This window comes from Bombus pyrosoma, linkage group LG4 (assembly GCF_014825855.1).
Source record: "Bombus pyrosoma isolate SC7728 linkage group LG4, ASM1482585v1, whole genome shotgun sequence".
Taxonomy (NCBI): Eukaryota; Metazoa; Arthropoda; class Insecta; order Hymenoptera; family Apidae; genus Bombus; species Bombus pyrosoma.
In genome coordinates this window covers 14,500,982-14,516,742 of record NC_057773.1, presented here as the reverse complement: position 1 = coordinate 14,516,742, position 15,761 = coordinate 14,500,982, and the positions used below count along the sequence as shown (strand labels likewise).

Here is a 15,761-nt window from a genome sequence, read left to right as displayed (position 1 = left end):
GAAGTTCTTCGCAATCAATGTAATTACAAAGTGTTGATATCTTGTATCAAAACTTGTGCATCGTTATTATTCTCCAAATTATGATAAAAACTGCATAAATAAACCTGCTTTATTTCAGAGTGAGCCCAGGATTCCCGGATTCCGTAAGAACATGTATATTGCATCAAAAACTTCAGGTAATATTCTTGCATTATTCTTCGTTAATTCTTTTTTCTTAAACTTGATAGTTTCAAACTAATTTATTATTTATTTTATTATAATATTAATTTAAGAAAAACATGTAACGAAAGGATTTTGTATTAAATTTAGTAAATAAAGTATTCAAATTACCAATAAACATTATTCCTTTAGATGATGAATTGTTGTATCGAAAAAAAGAAAGCGAGGGAAGAGATGGCGCATAAATCTCAAAGTGCAGATACTGACGAGTTTGAAACAGGTAATTCTTCAAAGATCTGCTTTATATGTACACATGTATATGTTGTAAATTATAAAGCGAGATAGAAAATTTATTAATTTTTATCTTTGCGGTAAAATCGAATTATACGCACAAATTTGTAGAATTTATGTTTAGTATCTACGTAAAATTGTACTATATTAAAGTTTCATTTTTATTTTTATCTATACATGTATAATGAATTTTACAGGAACGTATACGTAGATTAGATACTTCTTCGAGTTGTGAAAATTTATAATGTAATACAATTATAAATTTATCTATTGAAAGATATTCCGTATTTTGGACGTAAATTATTAGAATAATATTATTAATATAATAAATTAGATAATAAATGGAAAAAACAATACAATAAGAGAAATACAAATTTAAGCAATTAAATTCATTATTTGCTTTTTAAACGAAACGAAAAAGAAATATTATGCATTTAATTTGTTTCTTAAATCTATTTTACAATAAGGTCGCATAATTTAAACAATGTTTTCCTTCCGATTGTAGCAGAATCAGAAGAAGAGGAATTTTTCGAATGCACCTCTGAGGAACCAGCAAACGAGGACGATTCGTCATCAAGAACACAGCAGAAAGCGACACATCTGCTGTGGAACAAACCAGCAGGACGATTAGCCAAACATCCTTCGCTCAAGTATAAAACTTAGTTGTTGCTTTTTTCTTTTTATACATTTAACAGTTTTTCAATTTAAACATATTTCTAGCAAAGCCACGTTTTGTGAAATATTACCTATTGTACGTACGTCGACCGATTAATTTTGATGCTTAGAGCGTGAAAAAAAATTAAACACCTATTTTCATTTTAACATAGACAATGAAAAGAAATGAAATTTAATGTCATGTTTATAACTTTTTATTTAATTTATTTACTCACATAATTCTCTTATTATATTTCTATTTAATTACGAATAACGATTCATTTTCAGAAAATTCGCATATAATCGTCAGGGAAGATATAGTGTTAATAATTTATTTTCGCTTGTTTCAAGTATTAAAAATTCTAGAAAAGATCGGTTCATCCAAAGTTACTTTGTGCCGACGCAGGTTTGCTAACTTACTTACACCATCCTACTTTCCTTTCCTATGTAATGACGTATTTCTGGATAATAATGATTCAAGTCGATTAATGTATCAAACAATATATTTTAATTGAAATATAATCAATATTAGTGACGTCGTTGAAAAATCGTTTATAATGAAAATATCTCTTACGATGAAATGCCTCGGTAATAATAACTTTCCGCGGAATAATTTTCGTAATTTACGCGTTAAACAAACGAATTCATTTATGTGTTATGTGCACGTGTTATGTTTCGTGAAACGTGGCTTTCTTAGGGATAGATATACCATTATTTGAAATAATAGATATAATAATATCGTTATAATTTACTGTAGTATGTTTAGTATATTAGACCACGCTTTAGAATATTTACTTTTATTTTCTGTTTTACATTCTTCGTGATACGAATTAATAGTAAAATTTAATTAAATTAAAAATTTCAAAACCAAGTCATTTCACTTTGAATTGTTATAGTCACAAATGATATGAGGTTGAGAAATAAAAATACTTAATCAAATAATCATTTTATTCAGATTAATCCAAACTGGGGATCCTCTTTATCTGCCGATAACACAGGATCCTGTACCAAAAACAGAAGATCAACTTGAGGAAGATGCCCAAGTGATGATGCAGCTTGGAACTAGCAAACATGCTTCGGAAATGCGGGCCAGATTAATGAGTGCCTCATTATTGTCCGATATGGAGTCTTTCAAGGTGAAAATACAAAAATAAATTATGCAGGGTGTTTCACAAATAGATGACCAAACTTTGGCACCATATTTTACTCACCATAGGAATCGAAAGAAGATCATATATATAGGTACTTTTTATTTACTTCGAAGATTTACATAAATAGCTGTCGCACGCGAGCACTTTTTGCCAACACTTTTTGCCTGTGAAGATATCTGAAAAGTTTAATTTATAATAATTGAACTGCGGATATTTCTGTAATTTTATACTTCTATAATCTAATTAAATCGTTATATTTAATTAGATGATTTAATTAAAGAAATAGAAATCTAACAGAAATTCGTTTTATCTATTAAAAAATATAATAAATATTCTACTTTGGGTATTTTATATATTTTTTATATTACATGCATTCTGTGCACTTTTACGTTTGTACATTTCGCAAATTTCGTGATGAAATTGAATAGTTTCTTTACAAAGTTGCCTCTGGAAGCGTACATCGTTTCTGTACATAAGCTTGTCGCTCAAAGCTGACTTGACCTGTGTTGACCTTCAAGTTACTTCTTCGTCAAACTGTAAATTACTTAATACATCGATAAACCCTATATCATCCATTTGCCCCACATTAATAATGAATTTGCAGAAAGAAAATTGGTGCCATAAATTAATCTCTACAACACATCACTGTGGCTGTACAAAACATCAATATCATTTCGCTGGTGGTAGTTGCGCGATGTCATTAAAGAGAAATGCATTTATGCCACCAAATACTCTTTTATTGGTCTTGAAATTTTGCAGTCTTAAATGAATTGTTCGCTAATTATCGTAAAAGATCATTGATATCAATGTTCATCAATGATCAACCATGACACCACTTTCGGCTCTCTTGTTCAAGTCTTTGTCCTGTCATTCGCTGATACATTATAGCAGTGCCTTTCTCAATGGGCAATGAGAAAACGGAATGCAAAGTTTTCCCGAATATTTGATGGGTGGCAACACGTCTTCATATAATCATAACCGAGTCTTTTGAACATTCACTGTTAATTCCTTCTACATGTACTGCATTCGAAGCAGCAGCCTGAGCGAGCGCTGCTTCAATAATTTGTTCCGCATGAACAAATTGTCCGACGGTTACATTTCTCAATGGAAGCTGCAACTCGTATTTTAATCACAGGAAACATTGTTCTGCGGTTTCGTCTTCCAACATAAGTCTACTTTCATTGCGATATGGTATGTGACACACTACCAGTCTTCAAAAAGGTTACAATATTTAATATGCTGTTTAACAAGTAAATGAGTAATTTTATCTGTTGTTGCGTATGTACATGTGTAAATAAAATGAAAATAAAATTGAAATTATTTCATACGTTTTAGTGACTCTCAAAGTTGGTAATATTTTTTTTAGAAAAAATTTCTTATATAAAATATTAATCAAAGAACTTTTTAAACATAGGCAGCGAATCCTGGAGCAGTTTTGGAAGACTTCATTCGTTGGTATTCCCCAAGAGACTGGATTGAGGAGGATGTAACGGATGAATGGGGTCAACCTAAAGGTTTCTTATGAATTTCCTTATACTCTTTAAATTAAAATTATAAAATGAAGAAACTTTAAAGAAAAACCTATAATTATACAATCTATTATCTAATATAGGTCACTTATCGGCAAGAATGCTGATTCCCAATAATCCATGGTCTACAACTTGGAGTTCAGCCCTGCCTGTACCTGCACATCGACAAAAACGTCTATTTGATGACACAAGGGAAGCTGAAAAAGCTCTGCATTTCCTAAGTACAAAGCGCATAGGCCAAATTGCTCAACTTCTCTTACCCGCGTTAACTCATGCAGCGCTTTACACTTTGAGCGAACAAAAGCAAGATGCTTTACCAAATCTACCTGATGTTACAATCAGTATACTTAATAAGTTACAATATGCTACGAAACCTATTCATCAAAAATTACATGTATATGAGGTATCTTTAAGCTATATAGTTATCAATTTACATTTTACATTATGCAGTATGATACATCTTATATTATTATCTCCAATGAAAAATGTTGTAGAGCAAAGTTCAATGGTTTCAAATGAGACATTATGGTGTTAGCTTTTTTATCATCATGAGCTGAGACGCTCAACAAAACTTTTGAAAGTTACCATTTACACATATGATTAACATATAATATTGAAATTAAAATTTCTCCCAAATTAATAATTTTTTCATATAAAAGAAATATATGGTTTTAGAGTAAAGAATGACAAATTAAATTGAATAATATTATAATATTATGTAATGTTATTGTATTATATATAAATAATAATATAGAATATATAAATAATAGTAAAAGATATATAATTCTATTAAAAAATTAATAATACTAAAATGTGACTCTTTGAAATCATTTAATGTTCATTGGCAATATTTTTTACTAAACATAATTATATTAAGGTATTTCAAGATAATATCAGGTATCTCACTCTGTATAAATAAACAAAGGAAAATCAGAAATTAAGTAAACTCATTTCAGGAAATTATTCGGGACGTAGAAGGTGTGGAAGCTCTTGTTGCGCAAGTAAATTCTTTACAACATAAACTAGGTGGAAACAATGATTCTAAAGAATTTACTTCGTTTCTCATCCAGTTAATGCGAGGAAAGGAAGTGGATGTGCCAGGTGGATCCAATGGAAATATCGGTTCTCGAATAACAACAATGTTTAGAGATGCTCAAAAAGTACTAATTAATACTTGATTTCAGAGGGTATTCTAATCTAGACAACACTTTTTGAATCAACACCTTCTAACATGTGAAGATATTACTAAATAAATAAAGAACTTAATTTTTATTTTTCACATTTTAATTATACAAGATGTTTTGTTTACATTGAATTTCTTAATACTTTAGTTGTTTTTACTGATACAAAAGATTATGTCAAGATGAAGTTCATTTATTCAAAATGAACAACATTCTGGTTCATGATATTTACCCTTAAGATCTCAGAGTTTTCAAGAAAAAAGATATTGTTTTGAATGAAACTACATTTCCTACAATCGATGTTCTTGTCATTCTATATAAAAAGTATTAAGACGCTTCTACTACTATTTTGGTTTGAGAGATATGGGAACACTTGAGATAAGAGAACACTCATCATATGTAAACAAAGAAAGATGCAAAATAGCGTTCTTGCGTTTATGTTTCCCGTATATTCCATAAAATAAGTTTTACAAAATTAAAGCTAAAATATCGTTATCTTTCAGAAACAATTATCTCAATACTTTCTCTTATAGAAAATGTCAATAATATAGAAAACTTCGATTTTTCGAAAAAATTGATCTTAAAGGAGAAAAATCATAAATCTTAATGTACATTATTCTGATTAAACCAATCAACTTTGTACCAATAAAAATAACTAATTGTGAGATATTAAGAAATTCAATACAAATAAAATACAATGTGTAGATAGATAATTACTTAACGTTAGTTTCATTATATTTTCAAATTTTTGACTAAGCATCTATATATATATATATAGACTGAGCTCTTTGTTATCCAAAGTAGCTTGTTCATGCTAAATAAATCATCAGTAGCCATTAGTCGGCGAGAATAAAAGTTTCATTATATAAACGAAAGTATTCTCTGCAATATTATTTAAGATACAAAGGAAAATGAAAGTATGACAAATCCTAATGCATTCTTTTCATACTAATTTATGCTTATGTCAAAAGTCTTATTGCCTTCTGATCACAGAATATATTACCTAATTCTGGTATAGATAATAAATAGTACATTAAAGCTGATATAAATATTAAAGTGGCGATATTTAAAAGTGTATAAATTCATTTTTAAATCCCTCAAGTTGTTAAAAACATATTGCAAATATCAACTTCTAATTCATTCACTAGCCAAACGACTGTTTTATATATAATCAAAAATGCAAATCAATTTATTCGATCATTTTCAAGAAAACTTTCACCAATTTGGAAAATTTCATTCTGAATACAACGCGTTTGAATTTCTTCTTTTAATTATAACGTGATTCTACAATTTTACGAATTTTGTATTAATACTTTAAGAATACATTTTCGCATGACAAAAGCTAAGTACAAAGAGAATGCAAATATCCAAGAGCCGAATTTTTTAATCATCTAGATTGCAATACTCTTTAATACAAATATTTATTTAATAAAAGTAATATGCTATTAATAACTTTGTATGTTCTAGGCTGCTCTTATAATGACCTCCCTCAATAGTAATCCAGACGTAGATGTTGCTGGAGATAAGTTTAAAACATTCCCAGAACCTTGCTGTAAAGAATTTATTTTACGAATTGTAACACCAAGGCCCTCGCCAACCTCAACTCCACAACCACAAAGGCTGTATGTATGTCTTAAACGAGATGATATTCGTTTAGCTGGATTCTTCTCGAAAGATACGATATTTTTATAGTCCAAATTCTAAGACTTGTCTAATTAAGAATGTATTGATTAATGAATACTTTAGAAATTCAGTTGTTTCTGTCTTTCCATTTTTTCCAATTGTGTGAAATAAGTTGTTAAAATAAATTTTCTATGCATTAGTTCACTGCTATTCCGATTTCTCTATCGACAAATTTGTATATAAAAACTGCCATAAAGAAGAATTGGAGAATTTTTTTGATAAGTTATTACAAAATGAAAAATTTAGATCTTTTTCAAATGATATTAATGTGACTTTAACTTTACTTCACAATTTTTTTTAAAGGGAAAAATATTACAAAATGGCAGAATTATTCACTACATTCGAAACCTTTTCTGCTAAAACATGGATAACTGGCTTCCATTTCTGCAGAGTACTGAAACATTCAAGATGAAAAGTTCTCTCTGATTTATAAACTAGAATCTATTATCTGAAATGTGGCAGAGGACTTTTTGAAAGTTGTAGTGCTCGTAGAAATGGCAGTAGTTTAAAGAAAAAGAAACCTTTTACCAAAAAAAATCAACTGTAAACATTTAAAAAGTCAGTAATTGAAGTATCATAAAAATACTACATTGTAAAATAAATAAATTATGCAAAATATTCCTTCAAATTCCTAATTTTATCAGAAATTTGAATTTTCATAAATTCCTTTGATACAGCATTCTATTCATCTAAAACTTTAAGGAAGATAAAAGTATATATTTTATAAGTATAGGGTAGTGTATTCTCTTAATAGTGTAGTACATGTGCAACAGCATCAAACCAGCATCAACGTATTCACTTTATATATATAATGGTTACAAAAAGTATGTATTTGCATATACCCTTATTTTCCAATGAAGCATATTTTTATCAGACTCAGACATATACATATATAACAACACGTCATCAACATTTTTTCATATCACCTTGACAACTGTGAGATTCTTAACACGAATATTTTGTCATATCTAAACTGTGGATGTTTGAGCATTTATGCGGAATTTAAAACTTCAAAAATGCACAAAATACATATAATATACAAAAATATACAAAATATACTAAGAATATATAGTACTTATCATGACATTTAGTAGATGAAACAAATTTCTGTTTATGTTCTATTTCTTTAATTATATTTACAGAAATATGAACTTCCATAAACATTCGCAGTCTAGTTATATCAAGTGATAATTAGATCTATTGTTTATTGTTCGTACAAAATACTCATTGGTAACAAATTGTACTGTTCTCACTCATTTTTAGCCAGCTTAAAATAATTATCTACATAAGTGATATTCACTCGTACTTTTTCTTAATTGTATATTCGGTAATTGTTCATTCATCTATCTAATTTCTCCTTCTTCTATTACTCTTATGCTCATTAAATGAAGTCTTTATAAACTCATTTTTTCACAAAACTATTTTTTCGATACTAATAACTAAATTCTAATATACTCCTTTTTACATAATATATGTACCGAGATATGTTGTTGATATAATAATGATATTGTATTAATACAATATATATATATATATAATTATTTAGAATTTAGGGCGCGTAACAATTCTTCATTTGAATTAGCCATCGTTTTGTACAACAGAGATTATATTTATAGGTACAAAAATGACTTTTACAAAGTTTAACGAACAACCGTGGTGTTTAGACGCGCGAGATGCTATTGACAATGTTCTTGGGTTCAATAACGAATCCACGGTCAACGGGATAACTCTTTACTGAACGTAGAATACTTTGAAGCACAAAATACGTTTGCTGGGACACTCGGTATATACTGCTCGATGTGTAACTTTCCAAGGCGATCGCACGATTAACAGATTGATGAAAATTTTTCTCTCTTTACGATTGCGTTCGTTTGTTATATACTCGTTAGAAGCATCGAGAAAGTTCCAATCGCCGTTGCTAGGTAGTTTCTGCTTGGAGTTTGATTATTAATACAACGTGTGTCCCATTATATTGACACCTCCGAGGCAAAATCACAAGTGGCTAGGCCCATTCTCGAGGCCGTATGCCGCCACAACCACATTTCTAGAGAGAACCACACAACCACTCCACACCTGCGTCAGACAAAATGTCCATCCCGTGACTGTGGCTACGTTCGGCGACCAATTGTGTCATCTCGAGCCCAATCTCACTATCACAAATCTCGAACAATTACATCAGATTGAATGACAACAATTGCTTAATTAGGGCTATGATAGAATCTAGACTAAAGTATTAGAGGATTTTCCCAAAATTCCAAAAGAAAGGCTCCGGTGTCCTTTCATCTCCGACATATATATAATTGTATTAATAATAATATTTGTTATCAGTACATTAGGTATTGACAAAATGTATCAATGCGAAAAGAACTGTTGAAGAGAAATGTTGCGTTCAAAGCAACAGCCTTAAACATGCTTGTTTCTGTAGAGAAAGAAAAGGAGACTATGATCAATGAATAAATTAATAACGTTGACAAACTTTCCAGACGTGTATAAAAATATGTAAAATTTGAATACTTTGGTCAGAGACTTATGGTAAACGAAATCAATTATATTTGCTTTTATTTAAAACTATAACAAATAACTCAAATTTATACATTAAAAAAGAAATAATGAATGTAAATATTCTTTGTAGGAACCAAATAATAAATATTCTTAAATTATATTTTTTCATAACTAATATTTTATAATGATAATATTTTATAATAATAAATAAAAATAATATTTTTCATACTCATTATTACAAACCTAAAGAATAATTTTTTTTTCAAGTTTTGGAGAAGCGAGGATGAAGTCTTGCACAATTAAATCTAATTCTTCCAGTGCTAGTTGAGCATGTAAACGTAGTATTAGATCCTCATCGTTGTCTCGTAAGTGTTTAAGGCCACGATATAAGTCAACCAAATCTTTACCCAGGCTTGTTAATGTATCCCTTGCAAGACCACGGAATAATAAAGTGCTAACCATAACTGCAGCTCGTCGACATTCAGGGACTTTGTCTGTTTTTACAATACTGGTAATGCAATAGATCACCTAAAGATTTATATCAAAACTCATTTATAATCGAGTTTATATATACATTCAAAGCATAATGTACTTAAATATTTATTCAATTGTATATAATAATATATACTTTTAGCAAGAATTCATTATGATATAAAATATATATATGATATAAAATATAGTAATATCAAACGGTAATTTTTTGTGAAAAAATAAATCTGAAATAAAAACTAAGAATCTTTTAATAAAATTTTCGTTTAAAAAAAAATATTTCTAGTAATTTATAAGATAAAAGTTGTTTTAGAAAGTCAACATTTTGACTACTCTTTTTGAGCTACATTAATAAAATAGCAAATATGACAGAAAGACAAGAATATACCAAGTTCCATGAAGTCAATATCTACAAGTCAAGAGTATATGTACAGTAAGTTTTTAAAACGAAAAAAAAAACGGAATCTTATATAAATACATAATTGTCAATTTCATGAAAAATCGTTCTCCACTTGCTAGAACTACGTTTTATGGCTTTATATAATATTCATATTTATGTAAATTAATTGAACATACCTCAATAACGTTATCCCCCAAACGAAAACCTAGTACTTTACAGAGTTCAGCTAAGCAAGAAAGACTAGATGCTCGCATTAAAGAATCTGCATCTCGTATAGCACATAAGAATCCGTTTATTAAAATATTCTTATAAGACGATACCATTTCACCTATAAAAATATACAATTCTGAAAAATTTTATATACAATATATAAGGTACAAGGGGAAAGAAATCTGTACAAGACGTACCTAAATTTCTGGTCATTTTTACAAGTATTTCTCCCAACTTAACTCTAGTTTCTACATTTATGTCTCCGCCAGAAATGCGCTGTGGTATATCAATATATTCCTGTACTAATGTTTTAACAACTATTTCTGGATATGAAGTGGCTAAAGCACATAATCCGTTAATTGCTGCCAAATATATAAACGAATCTTCATGTTTCACACTTTCCTATAAAAAATGATATACAATACACAAAATACATTAGAAGAGAGTGAAATCAGAAAAAGATTCTTTCTACCAACCATAAATAATTGTAGAAGAACTGATTTTTTAGAAATAGCACATGGATCCATATTTTCAATTAGTTTAGTAAGAACTACAAGTGCATGAGCACGTACAGGTAGTAACGGATCCGCAAGATCTTGAATTATGCTTTCGAATCTGTTTGATACTTTACAACCGGCTGACAGGTCCTCATAATGTTTTTTTTCTGGTTTACCTTTAGTTTCAACTAGTTCTATCAATTCTCGCATTAACATTAACAATTGAGATGGAATATTTGAAAAAGCACAACATTCTTTCAAGAATCTTACAAAATCATTGAATACTGTCCAATCTAAAGATCTCTTTTTTTCGTTTACAATCATTTTCACTAACATTAAGCCTACATATAAGATTTCACAGTCTTCATCTGCTGTCAAATCCTGTGTTTTTTTTAGATGCTGATTAACTAATAATTTTATGAAATAGAACATTAGTTTTGGATCTTCAACTTGTGATTCTTGCACAACAGATATATTAGCTAAACTTGATAGAAGTTTCACAGCTGCTAATTTTTCTTCCATCTTTTCCATTGTATCTTCCTCAGTTTCTAACGTATTTTGAGCTTCCACTTGTTCCACTTTTATGGAATTTGATAGAAATTTTAATAAATAGGTAAACAGTTTAGTTGATAGATTTTTTGTAGTAAACGTCAAATCAAATAAAGTGTCTGCAAATTCTTCGTATTTGCAAGTCCTATCTAATCCAAGAATTTCAATTCCACCTGCTGGTCCAAACTTTGATTTCAAATAATTCCCAAAACTACTAGTTACATTGTGCCCAAGAAATGCGGCAAAAAGATCAGTTCTTAGTGGTTGTTCATATAAAAGCAGTAGTACAAGTTGTTTAAGTTTAGTTTTTAGTACATAAGCACTTTGTCTAACAGTGTTATATAATGAGAATAAAGGAACAGCTACGTTCATTAAAAGTTCAGAAGGCAATTGTTTAAATTTACTTTCCATGGTGACAAAGCATCTTGTTAAATTTTCAATACATTTTTCCACTTCTTCCTCGCTTTTCACCTTCTCTTCATTTTCTGAATTTACTAGTAATGGATCACATATCACTTTTACAATATTTTTATAGCAAACAATCGGATTGTATTCATGCAATATAGTAATGCAGTAGCTTGCTATTGTTGCCGAATGCATAATCCGGTTTGAACTCAAAAGATTCAGTAACTGAAACAAATATAGTTTATCCTAAAATTATCAAATATTCAAGGAAATAAATATGAATCGCTAATACAAAAATAATTTGTAAAATGTACTTGTGGGCATATGGATTTATAATATTCATCAGAATTAGTTCCATGTGATGTAGCTATTAATCGGGAAATAGTATCCAATTTATTCCAATGTTGTCCATAATCCAATGGATTTTCACAAACAATAGTTACGATTGAAATAATTCCATTAGGTTGCATTAGTTGCTGTACTAAATATTTGCGGGTTTCACGTTGGAGCCATCTTGGTACTCCTTTAATGCCAAGAATTACCATCAATTCTCTCATGCATATAGACGAGGGACAGTTATTTAATAACTTATGAAGCAAACATATAGAGTGTTCTTGATCTTTTTTTAATTTATCATATATATCTTTAGTCATTATAAATTTAACCTTGCTTTCATTTCCTTCTTGAGTCGGTATAGTGTTTTCCAGTGGTTTTATCAATGGGGCATAGGATAATTGTAAAAGTGCAGCGAATAAGGATCCTATTTGAGCAAGTATTGCAGGACGAAACATAATATCATCGTATAATTCTATGATAGAATTAACTGCAAATTTTAATCTCTTATATTTCTGAAATAAAGGAAATATTTTTAATTTTCCCAATTAGTGTTTTTTAATGCAATAACTATAATTCATACTTGAAAATCTGATATATCTTCGTTCCAGACCATCATAACTCTGGGACATAATTTAGCCATGTCAATTCCGACGCCAGGTAAAAGACAAGATATAATTCCTATGGCAGTTATCATTTCTATACAAACTTTTAAAGTACGGAATTGCTTAACACTAAGTAAAGAGCTATCGTTTGTGGAATTATTCATCTTTATCTTTTTCAAAACATATATCATGATATATATGTACCGATACCTAAAAATATATTAGAAATTTTGAGACATCTTTGCATTTAATTTTATACAACTTTATATAATTTTAACATGTTAGCCATCACATGTCACATGCCATTTTATAATGCATTGCACTTTATTAATCAACAAAATATTTTTAAATGTTTGAGATGCCAGAGAAACTTGTTTATCATTAATGTAAAATGATTTTGAGCATTTTTCTTTTCTATTTGATTGAAGAAAAGAATAACAAAATTGTCTTTTATACCGTCAATTTATATCATGGCACGTGCAATCGAAAAATTGAAATTCAGATGTAGCTGCCAACATATTAAATTTAAGAGTTATAAAGAATGCTGACATTACCTAATATCATCAGGTTCATTTTCATCTTCAATACTGTTAATTACAAGGTTTTCATCATTTTTCACTAAAACTAGCTGTATTTTTTGCAAAACCCTGTGCAATTTTTCATCAAAGTCAGCCTTTCCTACAATTTATAAAATAATAAAACTCCCATTAACAATTTTTAATGATTATAAAATTTACTCATTTTAATATATACAAAATGTCATCATACCATCCTCAGTTTTATTAAATGTTGTTAAATGAAGCAGTATTTCATGATAGTCCATGTTTTTGTTTATTTAATCAAAAAACTATACTATTACCTCAAAATATAAATATAATGGGTACATATCAAAGAGTAGGAATTGCGATCACGGTCAGATGAACTGGTCTCGACGCACATATACCGAAAGTATAAAAGAAACCGTTCGAAAATTGAATTGAGAAAAATCAACATGGAAGACAAGAAGGTTCTCGTTCTGCGCATACGTGACAATGTCTCAGACAGAGATAGATCCATCTTTATCTATCTTACAAGAAAAAGGATTTTGCTATCTTGAACATAGGAATATATTCCTATAGCCCCTTTGGTTTCTAAATATAATAATTGAAGCCAACTTCACACTATCATACTAAAAACAAGTTCCGATGACAGCGTAACATGATTTTATCATATATATATAATATATTAAAATTTAAAAAGTGGGAGCTGTTATCTCTTCTAACAATTTTAATAGCATTAAAGTGGTCCACAATTATTACATTTCGACCGGACATAAATCGTTTGACAGAATTACATAAATGTCCAGCATGTTTTGGTATTTCTGCATGCAATTATATTCATGAAATAGATATCGCATTTCATGATTTTTATTCCGTGTTTGCATATTTTTTTGGAGTAAAAAATGTATTTTTTGGATCCTTTAATAATAGCAGAGTTGTTCTGAAGAAGTTAGCACAAAATTCGGAATTAGATGAATTTGATCGAATGCTTTGCAAAAACAAAAGAATTTCTCACATTTGTATAAAAAATGCAAAAGAGATAGATAATAAAGTTGAAGTCGATTTCCATGAACTTATCAAAAAAGAAGTTCATGTGAATTCTACGAAAAATAACTTCAATCATTTAAAACTTTGTCCTACTGTTCAACATTTAAATGATCTCTTAAGTAATGTATATCGTAATGAGAAAAATATCGATAGAAAAATACTTCATATTAATATTTGGGTATTAACAGTTCTTAATCCTGAGCCTCTCCTTCTTCAGGTACATATATACTTGTTTATGTCAAATTATTCAAATATAAATTCACCAAATTTGCTTACATTAACTAAAGTAACCTGAAAATGTATTATTTTTATATTATATTATTTTTCATATACAGGGATTTCTACATAAGGTTTTATCAGCATAAACAATTGAAACATACAGCTTTATATGCTTATAAAATGCTTTGATAAAATGAACTAAAATATCTTTGTTTATAGATATTATCTACAGATAAGGATTGGCCAGTACCAAGATATTTTGGTACCTGTGGTCGCATTTTAATTGAGGAATATGTTGGGATGCCGTTAACTGCTTATTATAATGAACCATGGTTACGCAGGGCTAAATTAGCTTCGAGTCTTCTAGATGCTGCTTATAAATTTACTTACAAAGATGATAATTTCGGCTTCTATTTAACTGATATATCTGCTGATAATATAGCAGTTGATTCAATTGATAACGTAAAATTTGTAGATCTAGAAAATGTCATTATTGTTGACAGAAACATTGCTCCTACAGGTAATCTAATAATAATTGAAAAAATCTTAGCATTTACTAGGAAAAGAATAAAGCACAGAGTAACATTCATATCCCAGTTAATTATATAAGAATTTTATATACTTCTCAGAGAGATCAACTACATGGAGTCAATTACAAGTAAATACTGAGAATTTTAGCTGCTCAGAATGTCTGGCATTTTCTGGTATTGATATATGTAGTCATAAAGTTAGTGATCACAATTACTATGCAATATGCAAGGTTGGTTCTTATTATTTGAGAACATAATATGTATACTAACTTATTATTTGTATAAATATATTATGACAAAATGAAAATGAACTAAGTAAATTCATCTAAATTTAACTCAACATCATTTTCGATAGAAAGATTATTTACATAAAATATTTTACATTTATAGATATTATTAGCAATAAATATAAATAACAGTATACTACCTGGTGGTCTACTACACGATATACCTGCAGATATATTAAAAAATTATCCAGATGTACAACATTTAATACAACAATGTGTACATCCCCAAACACTACTTAGTAGAATAGATGCTGGAATGCAACTTAAAAAACTGTTAGATTTTATAATGCAGAACCAAATATAAAAATTAAATAAAATTATGCAATTAATTGTAATCAATTGTTAAAGTAAATTATTATGCAGCAATTAATATTACAATTAACTGAGATAAGTCAGTGTCATCCTATCGATTTTCAGAACATGCTATTATTTGCAAAAATATCTTTATTCTAATAAATAAAACAGTTGTACACAAAATACAATAAATAAGTTCTAATATGA

The 15,761-nt window shown here is 28.9% G+C and overlaps 3 protein-coding genes across 8 annotated transcripts in view; 2 read left to right on the top strand and 1 right to left on the bottom strand.

Moving 5' to 3' along the window:
• Window positions 1-8,451, top strand: part of LOC122566495 (rab3 GTPase-activating protein catalytic subunit) — a 36,321-nt gene extending 27,870 nt beyond the window's left edge. Inside the window, exons 7-15 of one of the 4 annotated variants that reach the window (XM_043723823.1) lie at window positions 119-176; window positions 352-439; window positions 959-1,100; window positions 2,060-2,240; window positions 3,670-3,769; window positions 3,868-4,187; window positions 4,741-4,944; window positions 6,433-6,587; window positions 6,952-8,451. In XM_043723823.1, the coding sequence (XP_043579758.1) occupies window positions 119-176; window positions 352-439; window positions 959-1,100; window positions 2,060-2,240; window positions 3,670-3,769; window positions 3,868-4,187; window positions 4,741-4,944; window positions 6,433-6,587; window positions 6,952-7,060 (1,357 nt within the window). In that variant the 3' untranslated portion in view covers window positions 7,061-8,451. Of the gene's footprint in view, window positions 1-118; window positions 177-351; window positions 440-955; window positions 1,101-2,059; window positions 2,241-3,669; window positions 3,770-3,867; window positions 4,188-4,740; window positions 4,945-6,432; window positions 6,788-6,951 lie in introns of those variants that run through there. The other 3 variants (XM_043723822.1, XM_043723825.1, XM_043723824.1) reach the window with 3 other exon arrangements.
• Window positions 8,452-8,502: 51 nt separating this feature from the next.
• LOC122566496 (transport and Golgi organization protein 6 homolog) lies at window positions 8,503-13,659 on the bottom strand. Of its 3 annotated transcripts, XM_043723827.1 has the most exons (9): window positions 13,407-13,659; window positions 13,193-13,316; window positions 12,617-12,848; window positions 12,015-12,548; window positions 10,726-11,925; window positions 10,447-10,651; window positions 10,216-10,367; window positions 9,394-9,678; window positions 8,503-9,067 (listed from the first exon to the last, which is right to left on the bottom strand). In XM_043723827.1, exons 1-8 carry the CDS (start codon window positions 13,459-13,461, stop codon window positions 9,394-9,396), a joined length of 2,787 nt encoding a protein of 928 aa, XP_043579762.1. In that variant the 5' UTR covers window positions 13,462-13,659; the 3' UTR covers window positions 8,503-9,067. The 3 variants fall into 3 exon arrangements, with proteins under 3 accessions (XP_043579762.1, XP_043579761.1, XP_043579763.1); XM_043723826.1 differs by lacking the exon at window positions 8,503-9,067 and having other exon boundaries at window positions 9,306-9,678; XM_043723828.1 differs by lacking the exons at window positions 8,503-9,067; window positions 13,407-13,659 and having other exon boundaries at window positions 9,306-9,678; window positions 12,617-12,714.
• Window positions 13,660-13,773: 114 nt separating this feature from the next.
• Window positions 13,774-15,642, top strand: LOC122566506 (divergent protein kinase domain 2A). Its single transcript, XM_043723877.1, has 4 exons — window positions 13,774-14,441; window positions 14,663-14,963; window positions 15,073-15,203; window positions 15,364-15,642. The coding sequence occupies exons 1-4, from the start codon at window positions 13,836-13,838 to the stop codon at window positions 15,562-15,564; spliced, it is 1,239 nt and encodes a 412-aa protein (XP_043579812.1). The 5' UTR covers window positions 13,774-13,835; the 3' UTR covers window positions 15,565-15,642.
• Window positions 15,643-15,761: the final 119 nt, after the last annotated feature.

What these genes read in the sequence shown, in the direction of transcription:
- LOC122566506 (XM_043723877.1), top strand. Translation starts at nt 13,836, where the DNA reads ATGATTTTATCATATATATATAATATATTAAAATTTAAAAAGTGGGAG. An exon ending in CTGAGCCTCTCCTTCTTCAG is followed by an intron (nt 14,442 to 14,662) that starts GTACATATATAC and finishes CTTTGTTTATAG; the next exon opens with ATATTATCTACAGATAAGGA. An exon ending in ATTACTATGCAATATGCAAG is followed by an intron (nt 15,204 to 15,363) that starts GTTGGTTCTTAT and finishes TTACATTTATAG; the next exon opens with ATATTATTAGCAATAAATAT.
- LOC122566496 (XM_043723827.1), bottom strand. Translation starts at nt 13,461, where the DNA reads ATGGACTATCATGAAATACTGCTTCATTTAACAACATTTAATAAAACT. An exon ending in ATAAATCCATATGCCCACAA is followed by an intron (nt 11,926 to 12,014) that starts GTACATTTTACA and finishes TATTTGTTTCAG; the next exon opens with TTACTGAATCTTTTGAGTTC. An exon ending in TTCTTCTACAATTATTTATG is followed by an intron (nt 10,652 to 10,725) that starts GTTGGTAGAAAG and finishes CATTTTTTATAG; the next exon opens with GAAAGTGTGAAACATGAAGA.